At 33.3% G+C, this 24,833-nt stretch overlaps 1 protein-coding gene across 1 annotated transcript; it reads left to right on the forward strand.

Moving 5' to 3' along the window:
• The first annotated feature begins 7,839 nt into the window (after positions 1-7,839).
• LOC127082885 (alcohol acyltransferase 9) lies at positions 7,840-10,835 on the forward strand. The gene is made up of 2 exons (XM_051023113.1): positions 7,840-8,397; positions 9,731-10,835. Exons 1-2 carry the CDS (start codon positions 7,945-7,947, stop codon positions 10,676-10,678), a joined length of 1,401 nt encoding a protein of 466 aa, XP_050879070.1. The 5' UTR covers positions 7,840-7,944; the 3' UTR covers positions 10,679-10,835.
• The last annotated feature ends 13,998 nt before the right edge of the window (positions 10,836-24,833 follow it).

Below are 24,833 nucleotides of genomic sequence, written 5' to 3' on the forward strand. Positions count from 1 at the left end.
AATAACTATAATCTCATGGAAAATTAACAAAATTGTTATAGCCGATCCCTCATGAAATAACTCACTAACCACTACAAGGAGCTTTCTATTCCTATTCCGCCAATGTAAGCAGGGTTAGGCGATGTATATAACGTTAATTCTCTATGCTACTACTCGGGGTCTCCTATCCCTAATCAACCAGTGTAAGTACAACAGTTGCCCTAGGTCCAACACATAGACTAGTGTTCAGTATTCCCTATGTGCCCAAAATCATATTAAAAGAGTATCTCACATAAAAGTATTACGAACAAGAAGCAATTGAATAAAATTATGGATCAATAGGTTCATACAGTGGTCAAATAAACATAGAATCCAAAAATTGGGAAACAAGTTCATCATAACACAACCTAACCTAGAAGAATTTAGCTACTCATAGTGTACTTAAAAATACCACAATTGATAAATAATGATAACATTAGAAGTCCCTTGAAGAGATGACCTCCGATGGCTTCAAATGCTCTAAAAATTACCACTTGTGCTCTCTCTTATTCGTACTTCAATCAACCAAAATCGTAACCCTTGTGAAAGTGCTGAAAAGTCTCTTTTAAAGGCGTTAAAATGAACCATAATGCATCAGAAAAAGGCCCTAAAAAAAGTGACCATCGCACGTAGGATACCCTTCATCGCGTGTGATATACTACTTTAAATGCCATATCGCGTGCACGATGGTGGATGTGATTATTCCGAAGCTTCACTCTTTTTTGCTCCCTTTTCACTCAAATTTTCACTAAGTCCATAATTTTCATACTTAACTATTTTTCCTTCATTATTTGGTCATTCTTCCTCAAATTTTCTCGACTTTCACTTGTTTTGCCCTGATTCTTCAACTAAATATATCCAATGACGGACTGTTATCACAACCCCAAACTTGAATCATTGCTTGTCCTCAAGTAACTTTCCTACAACTGTATATTTTAACAGACAACAAGTCACACAATAACAATTCGAACATCACCAAATTAAATATTTCTTTTATCTAACCATGGTTCTAGCTCCCAATTTCTATCCAGCAAATTCATAAAACATCCTCAACATTGATGAGTACTGAACATGTCTCTCATATCACTATAACTCACTCAATAGATATGGTGATGACTCAATCAACATGCAAAATCAATTAAACTTAGCTTGATCATGTTCTAATCGAGTTCATCATAGAAATCAAAACACACACATTAAAATACTTTTTAGGTTGTAACTTGGCTTATGTTAGGGTAGGATATTTTTAGGAAAGTAGGTTTAAACCTTTGGAGTTAGGTTCTTAGTTATCCTTCATTCATCATACCTTCTTGTTCCTTTTTTGTAGTACTAGAGAGTTTTGATCCTTCTTTTCTTTTCTCATTCTTTTTTTTGAAGAAGTGTTTTTTTCCACTTTTTTTAACAATAATTTTTGAAATTTTGGATCATATTCTCTAGTACCCTAACCCCAAACCTTAAACTTTACTCACTTCCAAGAGAAACCGTAAACTTAATCTTTTTCATATACGTTAAAAACTATACTTCTACCTAACTCCAAAGAGAGAGTGGAAAGAAAAGATCTTTCGAGTAATATGGCTAAGAATTTAAGGCTATGTCACCGAAAGAAAGGCTTAGGCTTAAAGTGTTTAGCAATGGGTAAAGCTATTACTAAAGGGTGGTTTACAAAGGCTCAAAGTTATAGACAATTTTTTCCCTCAGTGTGTGTTGTTCAAACCAGATAACATAATCGAAAATAAATCAAACCAAATAAAACAATAATGCATGGATACACTCATAAAGAAAGAAAAGTGAACAATGGAAATATTTGGCTCAAACCTTACTAGATGAGATATATGTAGGCTGAGTACAAGTCTATTGATTCTTTTCTCATCATTCTCCTTCAAGTTGCTAGTTGATATTGTGATTATCTAGTTTCTTTTGGATCATCTGTTCAATGCTAAAGTATTAAACTTGTAATATGAAAAAACATAAACAACTACAAACTTATTTATTAAAGACAATTGAGATCTTCATGGAAAATTTATGCTTTAGTAGCTACTTCCTCTTGATATGTTCTTGAATAGAAATAAAATTAATTATGCAAAATGAAAACTAATTTAAAAAAATGATGGGTTGCCTCCCATCCAATGCTTCTTTTCCGTCAATAGTTTGACGCTCAATGCTCAAAATACATCAGACGCAAGGGATACCCTCATGCCGCCGAAAACTCCTTTTTTTCATCCTCTTGTGAACTTCACTACCTTTCCATTTCAATTGATATCAAGTCTCTAGATCCTCCACATATGATGTCAATTGATATGGATTAAACACCATCTTCTCCTTATTAAACTTCAAAGTCAACTCATCTGTCTCCACATCTATTTTTTCCTTCCCGGTTGCCAAGAATGGGTGCCCGACAATCACTGACCCTTCTGACTCTATTTTCATGTCAATCACCACAAAGTCTGCAAGGAAGGTTAAACCATCGACATGAACTAGAACATTTTTTTACAATACCTAGAAAACCACTCACCGATGAATTGGACAATATCTCTAATTCCTTAAATTTTCTCAGTGACATGACATTGATGCTCGATCCTATGTCACATAAAGCATGTGGGATTTTCATCCCCCCAATGGTGCAAGTGATGTTGAACTCCTCTGGATCCTTCATCTTTGGTGGAACTTTTGAAGGTTCTATCGTCTCCTCTTTTTCTGCCATGTTGACATGTTCTTGGGTCAAATTTTGCTTTCCACCTTTCATCAATACATGCATAAACTTAGAAAACTTAGGAGTTAATTATAAAATTTCATGAAAAGAGAGACTTACTTGTAGTTGTTTCAACATATCTTTAAAGTTTTCAAACATTCCAGGCTCATCCTCCTGTATCATATTCTTCTTAATGATGGGAGATGGTAGTTTTATGTAATCCGTTAAAGGTGGATTTAGTTCATTCAAAATTTGATCCTTTGTTCTCTTCCAAGGAGAATTTTCATCAATGAAGTAGTCAATGGTGATTCTTCTTTTCTCTTCTTCACCTTGATTTCCACTCTCCTCCTTTTCAATTTCACTGTCCCTTTCCTTAATTTTTTTCTCTTTAACCTTTTTAGCTTCCTCCTTTCTAGTAACCACCCCAAAGTCCGTTTTCACAACCTTGCATGTTTCATTCTTGGGATTATCAACGATGTTACCGGTGAATCCTCCACTTGATCTTGGCAAAACAGCTATTTGTCTATAATTGACCAATTTGTGTCTCCAATATTTTGATTAACGCATCATGGTTTTAGCTTAAAATTTCAGGGTTCCTAGTTACCTTCTCAAAGCTACTTTCAGTGGCCTTAATGAAATTCTGCAAAGTCTCGTCCAACTGTGGTGGCTTCCTTTGAAACGGATCTTGTTAGCCTTGTTGTATCCCTTGATTGGCATTGGAATTCTTATTATTGCTCCAACAGAAATTTGGGTGATCTTTCCAACCCAGATTGTATGTGTTGGAATAAGGGTTTTTCTTTTGAAATTTTGCAAACTGATCTTCCTCACTTGTCCCTTCCAACAAACATCTTTCATTCGCATGTTTGCCTCCACATAAAGCACACCTAAGTTCTTGTACCTGGCTCACATTAGATCTACCTAAGTTGCTTCCAACTAGCTTTTTATTCAACAACTCAATTTGAGCTAAACGAGCAATATGAGTATCAAGAGGTAACATACCTTTAGGTGTGCCAATATTTTTAAGCTTGAATGACCTCTCAATTTTCGAACGATACTCATTCATACACATATTCTCAATTAGGTATTTTACTTACACTTCAGTCATTTAACAGATAGTACCTCCCGCGAAAGTATCCAACAACATGCGAGTTTGACTCTTGAGACCTTTGATGAAGTTTTGCATCTGCTCCATATTATTAATGTTATGATTTGGGCGTATGCGCAATAAAAGTTTAAATCTTTCCCAAGCGTCATAAAGTGACTTATTGTCCTGCTGCTCAAAATTAACAATTTCTGCTCGGCGCTCGGTAAACTGAGTAGTAGTGAAAAATCTTTCAAGGAATTTATCCTCCAATTCCTTCCAAGGCTGGATTGTTCCATTCAGAAGACAAAGCAACCAGTCTTTCTCCCTTCCAATCAGTGAGAACCCAACTAACCTCAATTTAACCTGATCTTCAGTGACATTAGTAGGTTTGCACATTGAAGTTGTTTCATAAAAGCGTGCAAGATGCCTACATGGGTCTCTAATCGCGTTTCTGTCGAACGAATTTTCTCTTAAATCTGAAAGTACAAAATTTTTAATATCAAAATTAGCATGGTCTTCCGGTATAAACCCCCTAGAAACATGTCCTTCATCAGTTTGTTTATAGTAGTCCCTCATAGTGAGGGGTTGTACAACTGTCATGACTTCTTCTTTAGAGTCAGAAGAACTTGATAATTTCTCTTCTTCTGGTATTCCTTCGTCCAAAACTGTTCCTTTAACTGCTTTTCTAAGAGCACGTGGAGTTCTTTCAATATCCGGATCCAACGGTATTAATGTGGATCATAAATTGTGCATGCACAAACAAAAAATACCTCAGTAGCACAATGATAACCAAAAAAATAAAATGAAAAATTTAAAATACTAACAATACCAATAAAATAAAATAAAATGAAAATTGCACAAATGTCACCTTGTTGAAAAATCAACAGTCTCCGACAATGACGCAAAAAACTTGATGACTTCTCGACAAGTGTACTGATACCGTCGAAGTAATAAAAAGATCGAATCCACAGGGACTACCTCCAAGCAAGACAAAATGTGTGCAATTTAGAAAAACTAGTAAAAAAGGGAAGGGGTTTCAATTTTCAATACGAAAAGTAAATAAACGCGTAAACAATATCAAGAAAGCGGTCAGGTTGCATTGTAGAATCCCCTATTCCTCTCTTGTTGATGTTTGATGCCTATATGAATGATCAAATCACTATAACCTCACAGAGAAGTAACAAAACTGTTATAGTCGATCCCTCACGAAATAACTAAGTAACAACTACCAGGAGCTTTCTATTCCTAGTCCGTCAGCGTAAGCAGTGTAAGTACAATAATTGCCCTATGTCAAACATATAGACTAATGGTCAGTATTCTGTATGTGCCTAAAATCATATTAAAAGAGTATCTCACATAAGAAACATTATGAACAAGAAGCAATTGAATAAAATTATAGATCAATAGGTTCATATAGTGGTCAAATCAACATATAATCCAACAATTGAGAAACAGGTTCATCATAACACAATCTGACCTAGAAGAATTTAGCTACTCATAGTGTACTTAAAAAGACCACAATTTATATACAGTGATAACATAATAAGTCCCTTGAATAGATGAGCTCCAATGGCTCAAATGCTTCAAAAATCACCACTTGTCCTCTCTAATTCGTGCTTCAATCTCTTAAAATCGTAACCCTTGTGAAAGTGCTGAAAAACCTCTTTTAAAGGCGTTAGAATGGACCAGAATGCGTCAGAAAAATGCCCAAAAAAGTGACCATCACGCGCACGATACTGTGCATCGCATGCTGCAACTTTTAATGCCCTATCGCGTGCACGATGTTACGCGATGGTGGATGTGATTATTTCTGAAACTTCACTCTTTTTTGCTCCCTTTTCACTCAAATTTTCACTAAGTTCACAATTTGCATACTTAGCTATTTTTCCTTCATTCTTTGGTCATTCTTCCTCAGATTTTCTCGACTTTCACTTATTTTACTCTGATTCTTCGACTAAATATATGCAATAACGATTGTCATCATTTATAAGATAATCAAACTCTGGATTTTGTACTCAACGCTTCTGATTTTTGCTCATCCAAAGCTTTGCTACTATGAAGTTTCTGACGTTGATATGCTCTGAATCCCTACACTGAAACAACTCTGAACTGTGTCACCAGACTCTGAATACCAAGTTCTGATAAACTGGATCAAGACTCTAAAGACCATATTTCTGAAGATTCTCTCAACCAGACTCTTACTCTTCTCTTATGCATGCTTCATCATCTATCAATCAGAAGCCTCTGGATATTGAAGATAAGATCAAAAGGTTTTACGTGAGAAAAATAGTACACAGTACAAGATCAGTTATTCCTCCATTACACTGATTTTGTGGGCTAAAGGTTGTACTATTATATCATTTTGTCTCCCATTTTTACAAGTCATTATGTAAGGATACAACTGCATTTTGGTATTCCAATTCTACCCTCCAACGGATCTCTTCATTGCCTATATAAAGAAGACTTTGAAGAATGGAAAAAGCTCTATATATTCTAAGAGATTATCATATATGTGAACAATGCACTTTGTAAAATATTTAAGAGAAAAGAAACACACCCAAGAACTATTGTTCATACTCTTCATTGAATATATTCTGTGTGACAAACTTGTAACTCGTTTGTATATTCTGCTTTCCTAGAAGTAGTTTGTAAACACACTTTGTATGTCAATCTGTTTGATTGTATTTTCTTGAGTGACTATGGTTTATTCAGTATTATTTAAGAAGACATTGATAGTTGATCTTTGTGTTGTAATCAAATTTAATTATAGTCGATTAAGTTCTTGTTAATAAGAAAAAATCATCAAGTCATATCTAATGATCTTGACTTGAGGTTTGTATAGTGTTTGAGTACACCATACCTCTAGAAACTCTCAATGAACCTTTGGTAAGCTTATATTTTTCATCACCAAAGTTATTGTGAAATATGAATAAATCAAGAGCATGTACAATCTCATACATGTCGCATGTCCTTTAATGTTATTGTGGAACTCATATTGGTTTTAATGTACAATCTCATGATTTACTTGTTCTAACTAATTACCTGTATTTATTTGACAACAAAGCGTGTGTCAATATGTTTATAATGAGAATGGATCATCTCTTATCCTTTGCATTCAGCCCTCCATCCTGCCTAAAATCTAATGGTTGAGAAAATAAATAAATACAAATTTAATAAAAAAGAAAAAAAAATTATCATGAATCCAACCGTTATAATTAGTGTTGCCCAAACACAGTAGAGAGAGAAGTAGAGAATCCAGATTCGTTTATAATAGGCGCCATGTATATAGTACATAGCTTTATGACTATGAAGTATAATGGAAAATAATAAAATTATTGTCTCAAAAGATGTCCTTATTATTTTGAGGTGTATTAAGTATGTTTTTTTTTTTATGTTGGATAAGAGTGATTAAAATGGGTTACTCAATCCTAAATAGATTGGTTTTGATGAATCTCATATTTTTTAAGATTTGATTGAAAAAGATTTTATTGTAATATGGGGTTGAAAATTACTATTCAAACCTGATCCTATATGAGCTTCAAACTACCCGATCATAAATGAGTTTTTTTAATTAAAAATTAAAATAAAACCCATAATATTTATTATAAATTAAATTAAAAATTATATTTTTTAAACATAATATAACTATATTATCTTTAATAAATACTATAAAATTTTTAAATACAATATATATCTAAATTATATAAAATAATATTCAAATATTTAACATAATAGAAATTAATAAAATATAAGAAAAAAATTTTGATCATATTATTAATGTGCAAGATTTAAAAAAAAAATTAAATAGAATAAAAGATAAATTTGTGAGTAAAAAAAATCAATATTTTATTTTGAAATATGACAATATAAATATCTATAAAAAAAAAACTCTAAAAAGTATGAGCTCAAATTTTAAATTTTATGGCACATATAAGCTAGCAAATTTTGACATCTCTACATGATACCCCACTTGGAGTGGTCCTACACTAATGTCTTGTCACATTCACATCTATCTCAAAATATTATTTATACAAGTTTTCTCAATCCACTCTTTCATTCAATCATCTTCTCATTATCTCTTTCTCTCTCTGTTTATGACTCTTTATTACTATAATAGTTATAGATCATAATCATCATCATCATAAAAATTATCATGTCTAAATCAAAGGAACTCCCTAATTGTACCTATCCATGTGAACCCGTCACTAAAATTCCACCAAGTGCTCCAACGCCAAAACACTCTCTCTATCTTTCCAATCTCGATGACCAAAAGTTTCTTAGATTTTCAATCAAGTATTTATACATTTTCAAGAAATCAGTGAACTTGAATAACTTGAAATCTTCTCTGTCTAGAGTTTTAGTGGATTATTACCCCTTAGCAGGAAGGTTGAGAAGATGTTCCTCTAGTTTGGACGATGATATTGATGATGAGAAGAAGCTTGAGGTGGATTGCAATGGAAAAGGTGCTTTGTTTGTGGAAGCTTTCATGGATATTACTGCAGATGAGTTAGTTGAACAGTCAAAGCTTCCGAACAAATCATGGAGGAAGTTTTTGTATAAGGTGGAGGGTCAGAGTTTCTTAGATGTTCCTCCACTTGTTGTTCAGGTTAGATTCTTATGCTACTTTCTTAGTGTTTTTTGTATAAATAATAATAATGCTTTAACAAAAGTTTCGGATAAGTTATAAAGTCACCGACAGTTTGTGAATTAGTTTGTCGGGTAGTCAATATTTGTAACTTAGTACAAATCAAAGTCTTAATCAAAGTTAACATGACAGTATACTAGGTTTTGGTTTAGCGTTTTCAACTCGATTGTAGCATCTCAATTAGGCATGGCAATGGATGAGTCACCTTCCATTTAATAAAAATAATTTTTTTTGATAAAAATATATTTTTTTTAAAGAATAAAGATAAAGTTTTGGCAGTCAAAATTTTTATTTTTTTAAACTTTAATTTTTTAAATGTATTTTCTGTTTTAAACTTGTGTTAGTTTTATTTTTGTCTAGTTTAAAATAATAATCATAAAAACGACATTTTGACTTTTAAAAAGAAAAATAATAGAATAAATATTAATTCTTTTAATTTGTAAAAACTTTATGTTCATTTGATTTTCTCAATTTTTATCGATTTGTTTCTTTTCTCGTCGATTTAATTATATGACTGATCTAGTTAACTCGAATCGATTGTCCTTTCAATTTTTGATTTGACCAAATGTATCGAACGATATTATTCATTTTTTAAAACATTGAATGTGGCTGTGACATCTTCCAAAATGTTAAAGTTAATCTTAAAAAACACATATTTGATGAATTGCTTAGGACTATAAATCTCACTTATACAATATTTTCTCCCCAAATACACCACTATCTAAACTATTATTATTAAGCAGTTATATTCATAATCCTCTTAATATCTCTCTTAATATCTCTTAATATTTTCTCCCCAAATACTCCTCTTAATATCCTCTTAATATCTCTTATAAAAATTCCTCTTAATATCCTCTTAATATCTCTTATAAAAATTCCTCTTAATATATACTAGCATTCAGACGGACATTCTCGTGTCTGTCTGCCCGTTTTTTTAATGCATATACACATGAAAATATATATGGTAATTTTTTTTTTTGGTTTTAATTAAAATTATGTGTATTTGAATTTGGGATATCTGTATTAAAATATAATTTTTAATCGAAAGTTAATTTTCTTTTCAAATACCTAATTATTTTTAATTGTGTATAATATTCAAATATAAAATGGGGGGGAATAGTTAATTTTTATTTGTGTATCTTCTAAGTAGTTTTGAAGGAAAAAAAGGAAATGAAATATGCTACACCAAAAGATGTTTTATCTTTATATATTGTTATAGATTACAAATATTGACTAAAAAACCCTTTGAAGTTGTTGTTCAAAGAAGCTCATAGTTCGTGTGTTTCATATGCAGTTAACAAGTCTCACTTGTGGAGGAATGATTCTATGCACTGCAATCAACCACAGCCTATGCGACGGGATCGGAACATCTCAATTCCTCCACGCATGGGCACATCTCACCACATCCCCTCAAACTAATTTGGCCATCCCACCCTCCCACTCACGCCACGTGTTGCACCCACGACAACCACCCATAGTAAACCTCCATAACCCCACATACACCCGAACACAACCACACCCTCAAATAAACATCCACAAATCAATCCAATCACAACCCTTAATACCCACATCATTTACCTTTAATTCCGCCCATATCCTCTACTTAAAAAAACAATGCACCCCCTCACTAAAATGCACCACCTTTGAAGTAATCGCAGCGCACACGTGGCGCTCTTGGATTCGTTCATTAAATTTACCATTATCGTTACCCTCCACACTAAACGTGAAACTACTATTCTCTGTTAACTTTCGCACCTTTATGAATTTACCAAAAGGATATTACGGAAATGGGTTCTTACTAGCGTGCGCCGAAAGTAAAATAGAGGACTTAGTGGGGAATAATAATAACCTTCACTATGTTGTGAAGTTAGTGCAAAAGGCGAAATCAACGGTGAATGATGAGGAATATATAAGATCAACAGTTGATTTGTTGGAGGATAAAATGGTAAAAACAGATGTTTCGACTAGTTTGGTTATTTCACAATGGTCGAAACTAGGGTTAGAAGATGTGGATTTTGGAGAGGGAAAACCGTTGCATATGGGTCCTTTAACTAGTGATGTTTATTGTTTATTTTTACCGGTTATTGGCGGTGGTGGTGATGGTGTGAGAGTGGTGGTTTCTGTGCCGGAGAGTATGGTAGAGAGTTTTGAGTATCAGATGAGTGAAAGTTGGGAGGAGAAAATGGAAAATGGAGATAAGGTTATGAATGGATTTCATGCGAATGAAATTTCGCTTTTGTGAAAATGTTTTTGTTTGGTTTTGTTTGAAAGGTTTTATTATATCTTTCCCTTTAGGGAAGTTTTTGTAATAGTAACAGTTATGTGTAGACACTGTGTTCAAACTAGTGTGTTTTGAATACTGGATGAAAAATAAAAATGATAAATAATTCAAAAATCTATGAAAAGTTGAGTCTCACAAGCATATTATATATATATATATATATATATATATATATATATATATATATATATATATATATATATATATATATATATATATATATATATATATATATATATATATATATATATATATATCTTACTAGGAGAAGAAAATACGCATGCTTCATGTTTAAGGTAGACATAAAAAATGCATACGATCATGTGAATTGGAAGTATCTAGAAGATGTGAGGGGGGAGTTAGGTTTTTCTCTAAATGGATCAGTTAGATAAAGGTGTGTATGTTTTGTGGTATGTATTCATTTTTAATCAATGGAAGCCCGACTGAGGAATTCAAGACTCAATACGGGGTAAGACAAGGTGATCCATTTGCACGTTTCCTCTTTATCATTGTTGTTGAAGGATCAGTATTAGGTTAATTATAATCAAGATGTAATGTACTTGTATATTTTATCTTTTATGTATTTTTAGCTTAGATAGTTTGTATTCAGTTGGGTAGTTAGATTCTCTTAACTAACTCTGACAAACTATGTTGTGTATCTATAGCCTTGTATAAGCTATCTATCATTTTCAATAAAAACATAAATACTTTTCATTACTCTTCTCTTTCTTCTTGCTATTTTATGGTTTTGACCTACCATGGAAAGTGAGATTTCTATTATCAACATGGTATAAGAGCTTAACAAACTCTAGTAGCTATTGTTGTCTTCTTCATGCGATTCACCATCTTTCTGTAAATCTTCAAGTTTTTATCTCTATTACATCTTTTTTCTTGGTAAATTTTTTGAGATTAACCTATCGATTAACTTAACTCACAAAGCAAGAGTCTCCACCACACTTTTATTATTTCCAAAGGAAAAGGAAAATAGTACGAACAAAACCCGAAGAAGTTTTAAAACAAAACTAATAAAGGAGATAAGGGTTTGGGGGTTAGTTATGCAAAGGGAATGTATTAGAACCCTAAACATCCATGTTACTCCATGAGAATCTCTTTGAAAATGTGCCTTTTTGTTTGAAAATAGGTATTGTTTGCAAAAGATTGGAGAGATTGGAAAATAAATATTTTTTATGAATTTTGTGTTTGCCAAGACCTTTTAAAGTCTCATGCCTACATACCAACAAAGTGTAATGGAGGATCAAAACCTCGTAGTTCGTGGTAAAAATAACAAAGATGTTTGTTTTGATTTATTTTTTTCTTAAAAGACATTTTGTCATTTTAAGGAGAATAATCAACTAGTCGCCCACAAGTATGAGAACTTTGCATCATCATGAGAATGACTCCAACTTGGATAAGGATCAAGAAGTATGCCACTAGCTCTCATAAATGGAAAAGAATTATCATCAATACTATGGAGATAGGAGAATTATATCTCAATTATGGAAATGACTTATGTTTAATACCTTGAGAAAAGTTTTAAAATAAAAAGTTCACAAATGGCACAAAAATGATTTAAGTGAGTTATACATTTTTTAAGTCTTTTGAAATTGGTCTCAATATGCTTAATATGAATTAGCATTTATTAGAAAAAATGTTTTAAAAATCACTTGATAAAAGTTTATTGAGAAAGTCGTTCAAGTTTAAAAAAAACAAGAAGATTTTGAAAAAGGGAGAGGATTTTGAAAATTAAATAAGGGGAGGAGAAGAAGAGACTATCCTAGAGCATAAAGTAAAATTTAGGGAGGAAAGATCTAACCAAGAAATAGTCAGCTTTATGACATAAGTCAAGCAAAAATTCCCTCCTTTAGATTAAGCCTCAAGCAAAGCTAGAATAAGAAAATAATAATCCATGTATCACATAAAACCAAAGTAACTCAACCAAGTCTCCAAAGGAAGTCGAAAGTCAAAGGTATCAGATCCATTAAGTTTGATGAGACTTGAAGTCTAAACCATCATGATCCAAGGCCAACAGAAGTTCATAAGGTCACACAAATATAAAAGGCAAATAAATGAAATAAAATGCACCCAAAAGTATTTTTTAAATGAATTTTAAAATAGATATCAAATGGAAAATATATAAAGTCCTTCAAATCACCAAATAAATAGGCAGGAAAATTACGGGAGGTTGGAAATTAAATGGGAAGCATATAATACTTTTTTCCAGAATTTAAAAATGCAGAAAAGTTTTTTTTAATCAATTAAAATAAAGGAGAAAAGATAAAATTCATGAAAAATAGAAGATTAGTGAAATAAAATGTGAAAAAATAAAAATCAGATGAAGAAAAATAAAAGAAAATTTTAGAAATTATTTTGGGATTTTTTGGATAAAAAAATGAAATTACTATGAATTTTAAGAGAAAAAGAAATTAAAAATAATAAAAGAAAAAGAATTAAAATCAGAAAAAATACGGAGCGTTGAATCACGCCTCATTAATTGACGTGGCATATCCAACACTCCACATGTTAGAGAACACGATGGAACACGCTGCAAGCAAAATGCAGGATCCAATTTAAATCCAAACAATAAGAACATTTCATTCCTCTAACGTGTCTGGCCAAAGTCAGACAACCTGAGAAAACTCTGGTCGTCTTCTCCTGTGAGATTTCACCGGAGCTTCATCGTTTGGTAAATTCATAACACGAGACCACCACCATTGTGATCCTCTTCTCATCCTGAATTCAACCTCATGCTCCAAATTTATTTATCTAAATCGAGCAAAGGGAATTTCAGAGAAGTTTCAGAAGTAAACAAGTCACGAAAAATAAAATTAAATGATGAACACAATCAATCAACACCAGATAAGTTAGGGGAAAGCATCAGAGAGTGAAAGACTACATTATGCTAACTTATTTGAGTTCAAATGATTCTCAGAACTACCTTGTCCAGATGGTGATTAGAAGTTGATGAAACTCGATCTGGTTAGAGCACTTCAGAAGGTCTCAGAGCTTGGGAATTGTTGCAAAAGTTTCAAAGGATGCCGAAGATGCTAATGGAATCAAGAAATTGGATTGAAACAAGCTGAAACTCAAAACACGATGGTTGAATTTTCTGAAAAAATTTAAAGTTGCAGCAGGGATTTCTTGGCTCTCCAAAGCTTGAAAATGAATGCAATAGCTTCCTCTATTCATATGGAATGTGATTGGATCCAAATACGTATGAAATGATGCAGAATTCGTGCAAAACGAATTTGATCTGAATGTGAGAAAAGTGTTACTTGAAACTCATCAAAACTTAGCCAAATGATGCGTTTTAAGGGTCAATTAACTTCTGCAGACTAGTTTAAACATTTTTAGGTCCAAAACACATTCTAATTTGGATTGGAATTGAGATTAGTGAAGTTCAAAACTCGGGCAATGACAATTTCTTCAGTTACAAGTCACCATGTTCAACCCAATGGGGAATCCTACTCAAGAGGCTTTTTGATCTCATTCTTTTTGCAATGTGTTAACATCATGGCCAAGATTACAATATGCTAAGAAATGTTGCATTTGGATGTTTGAGCACAAAGTTATCTCATGTTGAAGTTTGCATTAAAAACTGATCATATAACTTAGAAACGTTTGAGTGCTTTATGGCTGAAAATGACCTATAATATTTCAATGAATTCCATGGCCTTCCAAGCATATTATGACTTTGACCCTTGAAGAAATATTGTAGAGGCCATCATAAATGACATTGTGCAAAACAAATCAGCCTCATATGTTGAAAATTGAAGAAGTTATGACCTTTGAAAGTTGGGGAAAAGTCACATGAAAATAGGTCAAATTTCACTAAGTCCACAAAAGACCTATAATGTCTCCAAACGTTTGATGATCCTGCAAGCATAATTGGCTCTTGTCATGTAAAGAGAAGTTGTATAGGATGATGAGAAGATTCATATGAAAAAATAATCATTCAAAAATGTTTAGAATTGAAGGAGTTGTGATCCTTGGAATCTTGACTTCAAAATGTTGACTTTTTGGTCAATCCCCTTGGAACAAGCTTGTGCACTTGGACTTTCCTTGCATTTCAAAGCACATGGATGATAATATGAACTCAAAATAAGGTGTCCTTGATTTACTCTTGATTAAATTTCTCAAATATTGAATTTTCTTGTTGAAGAAGGCATGGAAATAAACACATGAACCTTTGACTTTCCTTGAGAAGTAAGCAATAAAACTTTTAGATTCTCTTGATTCAAAAGTCCTACCCTGTAACATAAACTTAAGGAGAATAAAACATATTTTTGCTATTTTTATTAGTGGTTACATAAGTAATTAATCATATGAACACAAATCTAAAACACCAACAAAGAGGTGCTTGGTGATCTCTGCAAGAAGAAAACCCAAAGATGAATAGGGGAAGGACCAAGATGCGATCTTGTTTATGTGAAATGATACAAATGATATGTGGGATCTTAGGGTTAAAAATTAGGGTATGACAAATGTACCTATTTAAGTTTCTTCAATTTGGAGATATGAAGGTTGAAATCTTTGTCTCGACAAGATTGAAGAGACTTAAATATCAAAGACCCGATTTTTGGCCCTAAGATACCGCAAAATACTTATGATATGATATGAATGCAAACCAAGATCTATGTGGGAGGAATAACAGTTTCCACAGGGGGACTTGGCTAGGGACAACACAAAGTTCCGCAGGGGAAAAGAAAAGACTCGAGAATAACCATCATTTGGGAAGAAACCAATGTACATGTATAGAATGACCACAACAAAGATCTAACAGGGAAGACTTAAAAAGGCAAAGTTCCACTAGGGGAGGAATATCACCTAACTATCAACAAGTGATAACTTAACAAAGGTAATAAGGTCAAACAAAATGATTAACAACTACCAGCCATATGATAACTTAACAAAGGAAACCAATCAAAGGTAAAAGGAATTATTATCTGCTATCAACCGAGTGATAACTTAACAAAGGTAATAAGCTAAAATAGAATGATTACCAACTACCAGCGAAGTGGTAACTTAACAAAGGCAACTAATCAAAGGTAAGAGGAACTATTACCTACTATCAGCCAAGTGATAGCTTAACAAATGTAATAAGCTCAAATAGAATGATTAGGAACTACCAGCCAAGTGGTAACTTAACAAAGGAAACCAATCAAAGGTAAAAGGAACTATTACCTACTATCAGCCGAATGATAGCTTAACAAAGGTAATAAGCTAAAACAGAATGATTACCAAATACCAACCAAGTGGTAACTTAACAAAGGCAACCAATCAAAGTTAAGAGGAACTATTACCTACTATCAGCCGGGTGATAGCTTAACAAAGATAATAAGCTAAAATAGAGTGATTACCAACTACCATCCAAGTTGTAACTTAACAAAGGAAACCAATCAAAGGTAAGAGGAACTACTACCTACTATTAGCCGAGTGATAGCTTAACAAAGGTAATAATCTCAAACAGGGACCAAAATTCAACCCAAGAACAAACTGGAGAGAAAATGGTCAAAGAAGACTCAATCCAATGAGGACATGAACTTAATTTGAGATTGATTCCATCCAGATAATGAGTTAGAGAGGAAAACTGAAACAAAAATCTTCCACGAGGATCACACTCAGTGGGGAATTAGAAAGGATAAACGTTTTCTATTTAGGTCGACACTCTATTGGAGAGAGGACACACACACTCTGTGGGGAGAAAAGTTCCAGAGAGCGGGGGGAAGCATCGAGAAATGAAAAATGCGAAAATAAACACCATGATGCTATGCACATGCGTATGATTATGCTGACAAAACAAGCATAAAAGGTGTGAGACTAATAACACAGTACAACCAGATACTCGGCTAATCTCGATAAGATGAAGATGTTGACAGAGATTCATTGGGGATTCTACCATTCTTGCAATATGATGTTGGGGAGACTGCTATATATGTAACAAAAGTAAACCTGTCCTGGGGAAGTCATTGAATTCCATTCTTCAGGATCTTACCATCCTTGAGATTGCCATTAACATTCCTCTTTTGTATTTACAATGTCGTACCCCAAATTTTGACCACTTGTCTTTTCTCTTTTCATCTAACATAAAGCTTAGATCACTAACATGTTCAGGGTCCTATACTAGTCGTCCGTTCAACCTCAATGACTTTAAAGTCAAAAAGTGATCATTTTGACTTTTTAGGAGTTTCAATCTTATCATAAGATTTAGTTGCTATTTTTGACTTTATAAGATAATATATAGTTTGACCTAACTAATTGGTTAAGAATGACATAATCAGGCAAAAACTTATTAGTTATTATTAACTAGGAAAGTATTTTAATTAGTATTTTTTTAATAAATGTGATGGTTTAGTTTATAGCAAGAGGAATGTAAGAAATTTGAGTAGAAACGTGTGAGTACAAATCCCAGACTCCCAAATTTTAGAACTTTTCTCCTTTTTATGTTCAATTACAAAAATTACATGCTTATTTTTATTTTTATTATGTTATTTCTAAAAGTTAAAATTTCTATTTTTGTTTTTTCTCTTTTATTTATTTATTTTATTTTTCAATTTTTTTTATTATATATCCAAAAAAATCAAGATTTTATGGAAATATACATATATATTATTTTATATTTCCTAATTCAATATATTCTTTAAGCAAAAAAATCAAATTTTTATATTTTATTTTAATTTTCAAATTCAATATGTTTTTAATCTAAACAAGTCAAAATTTGCATTCTTTATTTTTCGAATTTAATATTTTAAAGATAAAATAAAGAAAAATCCCTTTTCTTTATCGGTACATTGTTTTTAAAGATCCGTAAAACAATTTTTTTAAATTTCTTTAATTAGGTTTTAATTACTAGGCTAAGTCTATGATTTTGTTATTAATATCGTTAATTTATTTAAATATCAGTATTGATTTATTAGTGGTTTATTATTATCAATTATTAGATGTATTAATAAATAAATAAATAAATAAATAAAAGGAAAAAACAGACATCTCAGTGTTGCAATCATCATCATCACTGCAATCTTCATCATCAATATCATCATCAATATCAGAAAGAAAAAAACAATCAAATTTTCCCACATCCACAGTCGCATTTTTTCCTATTTTAATTACAAACGTGTCTCCATCAATTTGTAAAGGAAATCGAAAAATTCAAAATCACTCAAATATCAAATCTTCATTAACTCAAAATTAAAGCATAATAATACTGAATCAATTCAACATTGGTAAAGAAAAGAATCGAACTTAATTTTCTTCAGTACTATTAGTTTAGACTTAATTTTCTATAAAAAAAGAAAATGTGTCGGTGGGGTCATATAGTCATGAAGATTTAGTCTTATTATTCTTCAGTACAAATATGATTTTTTTTATTATTGAATTTCTCTTTTATATACTGTTGCTGATAGCAAGTAATAGTTACTGTTATTTTATTTAAGGATTTTGTTATTGTTACTAGGAGTTTGAATAAGTTAACATGTCGGTTCAACAATTGCTAGCCTATTTCTAATGTTTTCTTAAGCTACCTTAATTTGAGATATCATTTCCAAATTTAGAGATAGTTCATTTGATATCACAAACTATAGGTATTCCTTTCATGTTTTGTTATGTTTATATGGATCTTTTTATTTTGTTTTGATGATATTATTGTTGTATCAGTAGAGAAATATTCACATGCTTTGAAAATTTTGGAATAGTGATAGAAAATATTATGATATTCTTTTGGTCTGTAACTATATTTTGAACCCTTAAAAGTGTTAGAATAAAAAATATTAGGTGTCTTTGTGTAGTTTCTTGTGTGTTTATAATGCATGTCTTAGTTTAAGATCTATCTCACGATTCCGTCCAAGGAATTCTTTTTCCTTATAATACATTAATATCTAATTAATATATAAAATCCTAAAAAACAAATAACGTAATAAAAATTAGCTAATTATTTAATTAACATGGACAACTTAGAATTAAATATTTAGACTAGGATTGGGGTTAATTTTATAATTAAATATAATTGGATTAATGATCAATTAAAATGATTAATATTTCTCTTTAATAAAATAATAAAAAGCACAAAATAAAAAAATAAAAAAATAAGAATATAATGTAATTAGGGAATATAATTAGGATTGATCTATGAGATAACTGTGGGATAACTTTAGGGATGATTTTTGGAATAATCATGGGATAAAAAATTTTGGGATAAAATTGGAATAAAGGGTTCTAGTATCTAATTATGATCATTAATTTGTTTTGTTAAATAAATTAAATACCTTTTTCACAAACCATCAAAGGGATAAAATCAAATTCAAGACACTTCAAATTGTAAGTCCTCTATCCTAGAGTATTGAGGCATTTTAAAAATCAATAATTTCTCCGTCCCGATGCGGGAGAATTTTTAAGGGATAAAAACAACAAAACAAACAGTTATTTTCTAGAAGAATTCTAGAAGAATTATGGTACTCTGATCCCTCGCCTAATGCGAAGGTACGTAGGCATAGAGTTGTAAACCATATCGACAAATCATTTACTATATTTACCAAAAATATTTGATTTGAATTAATAGGAGATCCATTATCAGTAATGATCTTACTTGGAACACCATATCGACAAATAATCTGGTTCTTGATAAATCAGACCATAACCTACTTGGTTAGATTAGCATAAGATGCTACTTCAACCTATTTGGTGAAGTAATCAATGGCCACTAGAATGAAACGATGTCCATTCGAAGCTTTGGATTCAATCATACCAATCATATCAATCCCCCACATAGAGAAAGGCCATGGAGATGAAGTAACATTGAGAAGTGTCAGAGGCACATGAATCTTATCTGCATAAATATGACATTTATGGTACTTCTTCACATATTTACAACAATCAGATTCCATTGTCAGCCAATAGTAACCTGCCCTTAACATCTTTTTAGCCATTGCATGTCCATTGGCATGAGTACCAAAGGATCCTTCGTGAACTTCTTGCATTAACATGTCTGCTTCGTGTCTATCCATGTATCTGAGTAAGACCATGTCAAAGTTTCTCTTGTATAACACATCTTCATTTAGAAAGAAGTTGCCAGCCAGTCTTCTCAAAGTCTTCTTATCTTTACTGGATGTCCCAAGAGGGTATTCCTGACTCTGGAGGAAACACTTAGTTCAAGATACCAAAGCTAATCATTTGTGACTTCTTCTACTTCAAACACGTGAGCAGGTCTATCAAGGCGCATAATCATGATATTGGGTGTGTCATTCCAATGATTTACTTTGTACATAGAAGACAAAGTAGCTAGAGCGTCCACCATCTGATTCTCTTCACGAGGTATATGATGAAACTCTATTTTATTGAAGAAAGTTAACAACCTCCTTGCATAATATTTGTAAGGAATTAATCCAGGATGATGATTCTCCCATTCTCCTTTAATTTGATTAACTTCCAAGGATGAATCTCCATACACATCAAGGATTTCAATTCTCAAATCGATGGTCTCTTCAAGACCCATGATACAAGCTTCATATTCTGCCATATTATTCGTACAGTCAAATATCAATCTTGCAATGAAAGGGATATAAGAACCCTTAGGAGTAACAATGATCTCCCCAATTCCATTACCATAAGCATCAACAGCTCCATCAAACACTAAACCCCAACGGGATCCAGGCTCTGGCCCTTCTTCAAGAAACGATTCATCACAATCTTTAGCTCTCAAATATATAACATCTTCACCAAGGAAGTCAAACCCGATGGATTGATAATCATCAATTGGCTGGTGAGCCAAATGTTCTGCGAGAATGCTTCCTTTAATTTCTTTCTGAGTATGGTACTCAATATCATATTCAGACAATAACATCTGTCAATGAGCTATCCTTCCAGTCTAAGAAGACTTTTCAAAAATATATTTGATTGGATCCATTTTGGATATCAACCAAGTGGCATGATTGATCATATACTGGCGTAAACGTTTAGCATCCCAGGTTAAAGCACAACAAGTCTTCTCAAGTATGGAATACCGATACTCACAGTCAGTAAAATTCTTACTCAGATAGTAGATAACGTGTTCCTTTCTACCAGTTTCATCTTGTTGTCCAAGCACATAACCCATGGACACTTCTAACACAGTCACATACATTATCAAAGGTCTTCCTTCCACTGGAGGAGACACGATAGGAGGTGCAAGCAGATACTCATTGATGTTGTCAAAAGCTTTCTAGCAGTCCTCTGTCCAAACACAACCTTGATCTTTGCGGGGAAGCTTAAATTTTAGCCCACACGAGGCAGTCATGTGAGATATAAATTTGGATATATAATATAGACGTCCGAGGAACCCTCTGACTTGCTTTTCTGTCTTTCGTGTAGGCATCTCTTGAATAGCTCTAACTATTTTCAGGATCTACTTCAATACCTTTCTAGCTGACAATGAAATCCAACAGCTTTCCTGAACGGACACCAAACGTACATTTATTAGGATTCAACTAGAGCTTAAATTTTTTCAACCGCTGAAATAGCTTCAAAAAATACACAACATGATCTTCTTTAGTCTTCGAATTAGCAATCATATCATCAACATAGTCTTCTATCTCTTTGTGCATCATGTCATGGAAAAGAGTAGTCATGGCTCTTTGGTACGTTGCACCAGCATTTTTTAAACTAAAAGGCATCACTCTATAGCAGACTGTTCCCCAGGGTGTAATAAATATTGTTTTTCCATGTCCTCGGATGCCATCTTGATCTGATTATAACCGGAGAATCCATCTATAAAGGAGAAGACATTGAACTTAGTTGTGTTACCAACTAACATGTCAATATGTGGCTGAGGAAAATCATCTTTCGGACTAGCTTTGTTCAAGTCTCTATAATCAACACATATCCGAACTTTACCATCTTTCTTTGGAATATGTACAATGTTAGCCACCCATTGAGGGTATTCAGTAGTAACAAGGAACCCAACATCAATCTTCTTTTGCACTTCCTCTTTAATCTTGACATCCATATCAGGGTGAGTTCTTCTCAACTTCTGTTTAACCGGCGGACACTCTTGCTTTAACGGTAATCGATGCTCCATAATATCAGTATCAAGACCTGACATATCTTGATAAGACCAAGCAAACATATTCACATATTCTCTAAGAAGCTATACCATCCTCTTCTTAACATTTGGACAAAGCAGTGCCCTAATCTTGACTTCTTTCATATTATCTTCAGAACCTAGATTAATCACTTCCAATGGCTCCTTATGAGGCTGAATGGTGTTCTCTTCGTGCCCAAGTAACCGAGAAATCTCATCAGGAATCTCTTCATCATCCTATTCTTCCATTTCGAACATAGGAAATTCAAAGTTGGGAGAGGGCATATGACATTGTTTTCAATGGGTTTAACAATTAATATGCACAATGATTTTATGCTTGATTTTAGAATATGAACAAATAAACACACATTGTGATGCAGATATAAAAGTGATTATTATCTTGTTTTTTATGTTACCATTTTTCCAGAAAAAGCAAAAAGGAAAAACATAATATGGATAAACAAAATAACATTCTATTAATGATAATGAAAAATCTGAAACAAAGCCCACATAGATTCTCTTTCACCTTGGGCATAGTGAAAGGATTTTGAAAATAACAAAATATTACTTCGATAAGTGAATAACAGAAGGAACATAAAAAACAATCCAATTTTGGCACATCGATTCACGTGTCACAAAGTTTGGCGTTTCCTTGTCCTTATCATCTTCTAAAGTTGCAGCAGCAGACTGATCTTTGGAATGAATAAAGCAAACACTGTGAAACACGTCCTGAATTCGCTTCAAATCTCTTTGGGTTTCACCAGGTGAAAAACCCAAACCATCTCTGTTCTTGTTCTCGGGGAGCTCAATAATTTGTCCCCACTTAGCAGATTGACCATTCTTCAACACATGTTGGGCATCCTTCAAGGATGACATGGATTCACCATTCTTCTTATCAGCAATATTATCAATATAAAGAACTTGAAATGATGTTCCCTCAGCTTCGTCGGCATCAATGTATGAAAATGAAGAGAGATGACTCACCAACATGACCTGCTCGCCACCCATGATCACTAACTTCCCATTCTTCACAAACTTCAGCTTCTGGTGTAGAGTTGATGTAACTGTCCCAACCTCATGAATCCATGGACGTCCTAAGAGACAACTATAGGCGGGATGAATATCCATCACTTGAAAAGTGATCTGAAATAAGCACAGACCTATCTTTATTGGGAGATCAACCTCCCAAATTACAGTCTTCCTTGAGCCATCAAAAGCCTTCATACCAACTCCATTGAATCTCATCGGAGCACCTTAATAAGCAAGCTTAGACAGTGTGAACTTAGGTAGAACATTCAAAGAAGAACCAGTATCCATCAGTACATTGGACAGGGCATCTTCCTGACAATTCATAGAGATATGCAGGGCCAAATTGTGGTTCTTCCCTTGCTCGGGCATCTCTTCATCACTGAAGCTCAAATTGTTACATGCGGTAATATTGGCCACACTGCCATCAAATTGATCGATCGTCACGTCATGGTCCACATAGGCCTAATCTAGCACCTTCTGCAAAGCCTCTCAATGAGCTTCTGAACTCTGTAAGGATAATATGGATATCTTGTACGGAGTGTGCAACAACTGGTCTACCACATTGAAATCACTTTTCTTAATCAATTTCAGCACTTCATCTTGACCAGCATTCTGATTCATACTACTGGATTGGCCGACTTGCATAATAGGAGTTTTCTCTTGGGTTGATTTCTCTATCACAACATATTCATTTCTCTTAGGAGCTGCAGCAAAAAATACCCGACCACTTCGGGTTACCCTACTTACATCGACAATATTTACAACAGATGAGAAAGTAGGAATAGGAACTTCTTTGCCGTCTTCCACCATAGTAGCATTATACTTGTAAGGCACAACTTTATCAGACTCGTAAGGCGTAGGACCCACCAAAAGAATAACCAACATAGAACCAAAAGTCTTCTGACCATCATATGCAATCATAACCGGTTATGGGAGATTAAAACGGGGAACTATGACGTTCACCTCATGCTCATCTTCATTTCTATCCCTCGTAACCTGAATAAGATTTTGATCCAGCATTTCTTGTAAGTTTCTTTTCACAACAACACATCCTCGAGGATATCTGGAACAAACATGGCAAGAATCATGGTCATGCTCATAATAGCTTAACTCACATAAAGTTTCATGCATTTCAACCAAGGATATTTTGATCGGATTGACGTCAAAAACTCGGTACTTTTCTGGACATCCTTCGACCATATTCATAGTTGCATTGCCATGTTTGGGTAACATATTAGCTTGTACATTGGGACTAGAGTCTTTAAATGACAAGATACCACTTTGCATTAACCTTCTCACCTCAGCTTTCAAAGCGAAACAATTCTCAATATCATGGGCATGTGCTCCTTGGTAGAATGCACAATGTTGATCGGGTTTATACCACCATGAAAGCTCTTTCGAAATAGCTGGTGGGATTCTTGTTTGTACTAAGTTCTTCTGAATTAAAGCAGGAAATAACTCTGTATAGGTCATTGGAATTGGATCAAATTGTGCAGGCCTCTGGGAACAATTCTATTGGTTCTGTTGATTCGTTCGTTTTTAAAAACGTGGTTGATAACTTGGTGCTACTTGAATGACCGGAGTAGAATTAATAACTGGAGTTATAGACTCCACATGCTGATGACGTTGACTGTTCCTCAGAAGCCTCCTACGTTTCTCTTGCGAGATAGCGTTAGCATCGTGTTCCTTCTTCTTGGGTAATCCACTCCCATACTTTCTGGAACTGTCGACCGAACCACCTTCTTTAAATCGTCCTTTACGGACACCTTCTTCTAATCTCAAGCCCATATTTACCATTTCAGTAAATTCACTAGCCGCACCTGATACCATCCTGTCATAATAGAACAGACTCAACGTCTTCAAAAACAGTTTTGTCATTTCCTTTTCTTTTAACAGAGGACTAACCTGCGCAACAATCTCACGCCATCTTTGCACGTATTCCTTGAAAGTTTCTTTATCTTTTTAGGACATAGCACGAAGTTGATCCCTATTTGGTGCCATGTCAACATTATATTAGTACTGGCGAACAAAATCCTC

The sequence above is a fragment of the Lathyrus oleraceus genome, chromosome 5 (assembly GCF_024323335.1).
Source record: "Lathyrus oleraceus cultivar Zhongwan6 chromosome 5, CAAS_Psat_ZW6_1.0, whole genome shotgun sequence".
In the NCBI taxonomy this organism is placed as follows: Eukaryota; Viridiplantae; Streptophyta; class Magnoliopsida; order Fabales; family Fabaceae; genus Lathyrus; species Lathyrus oleraceus.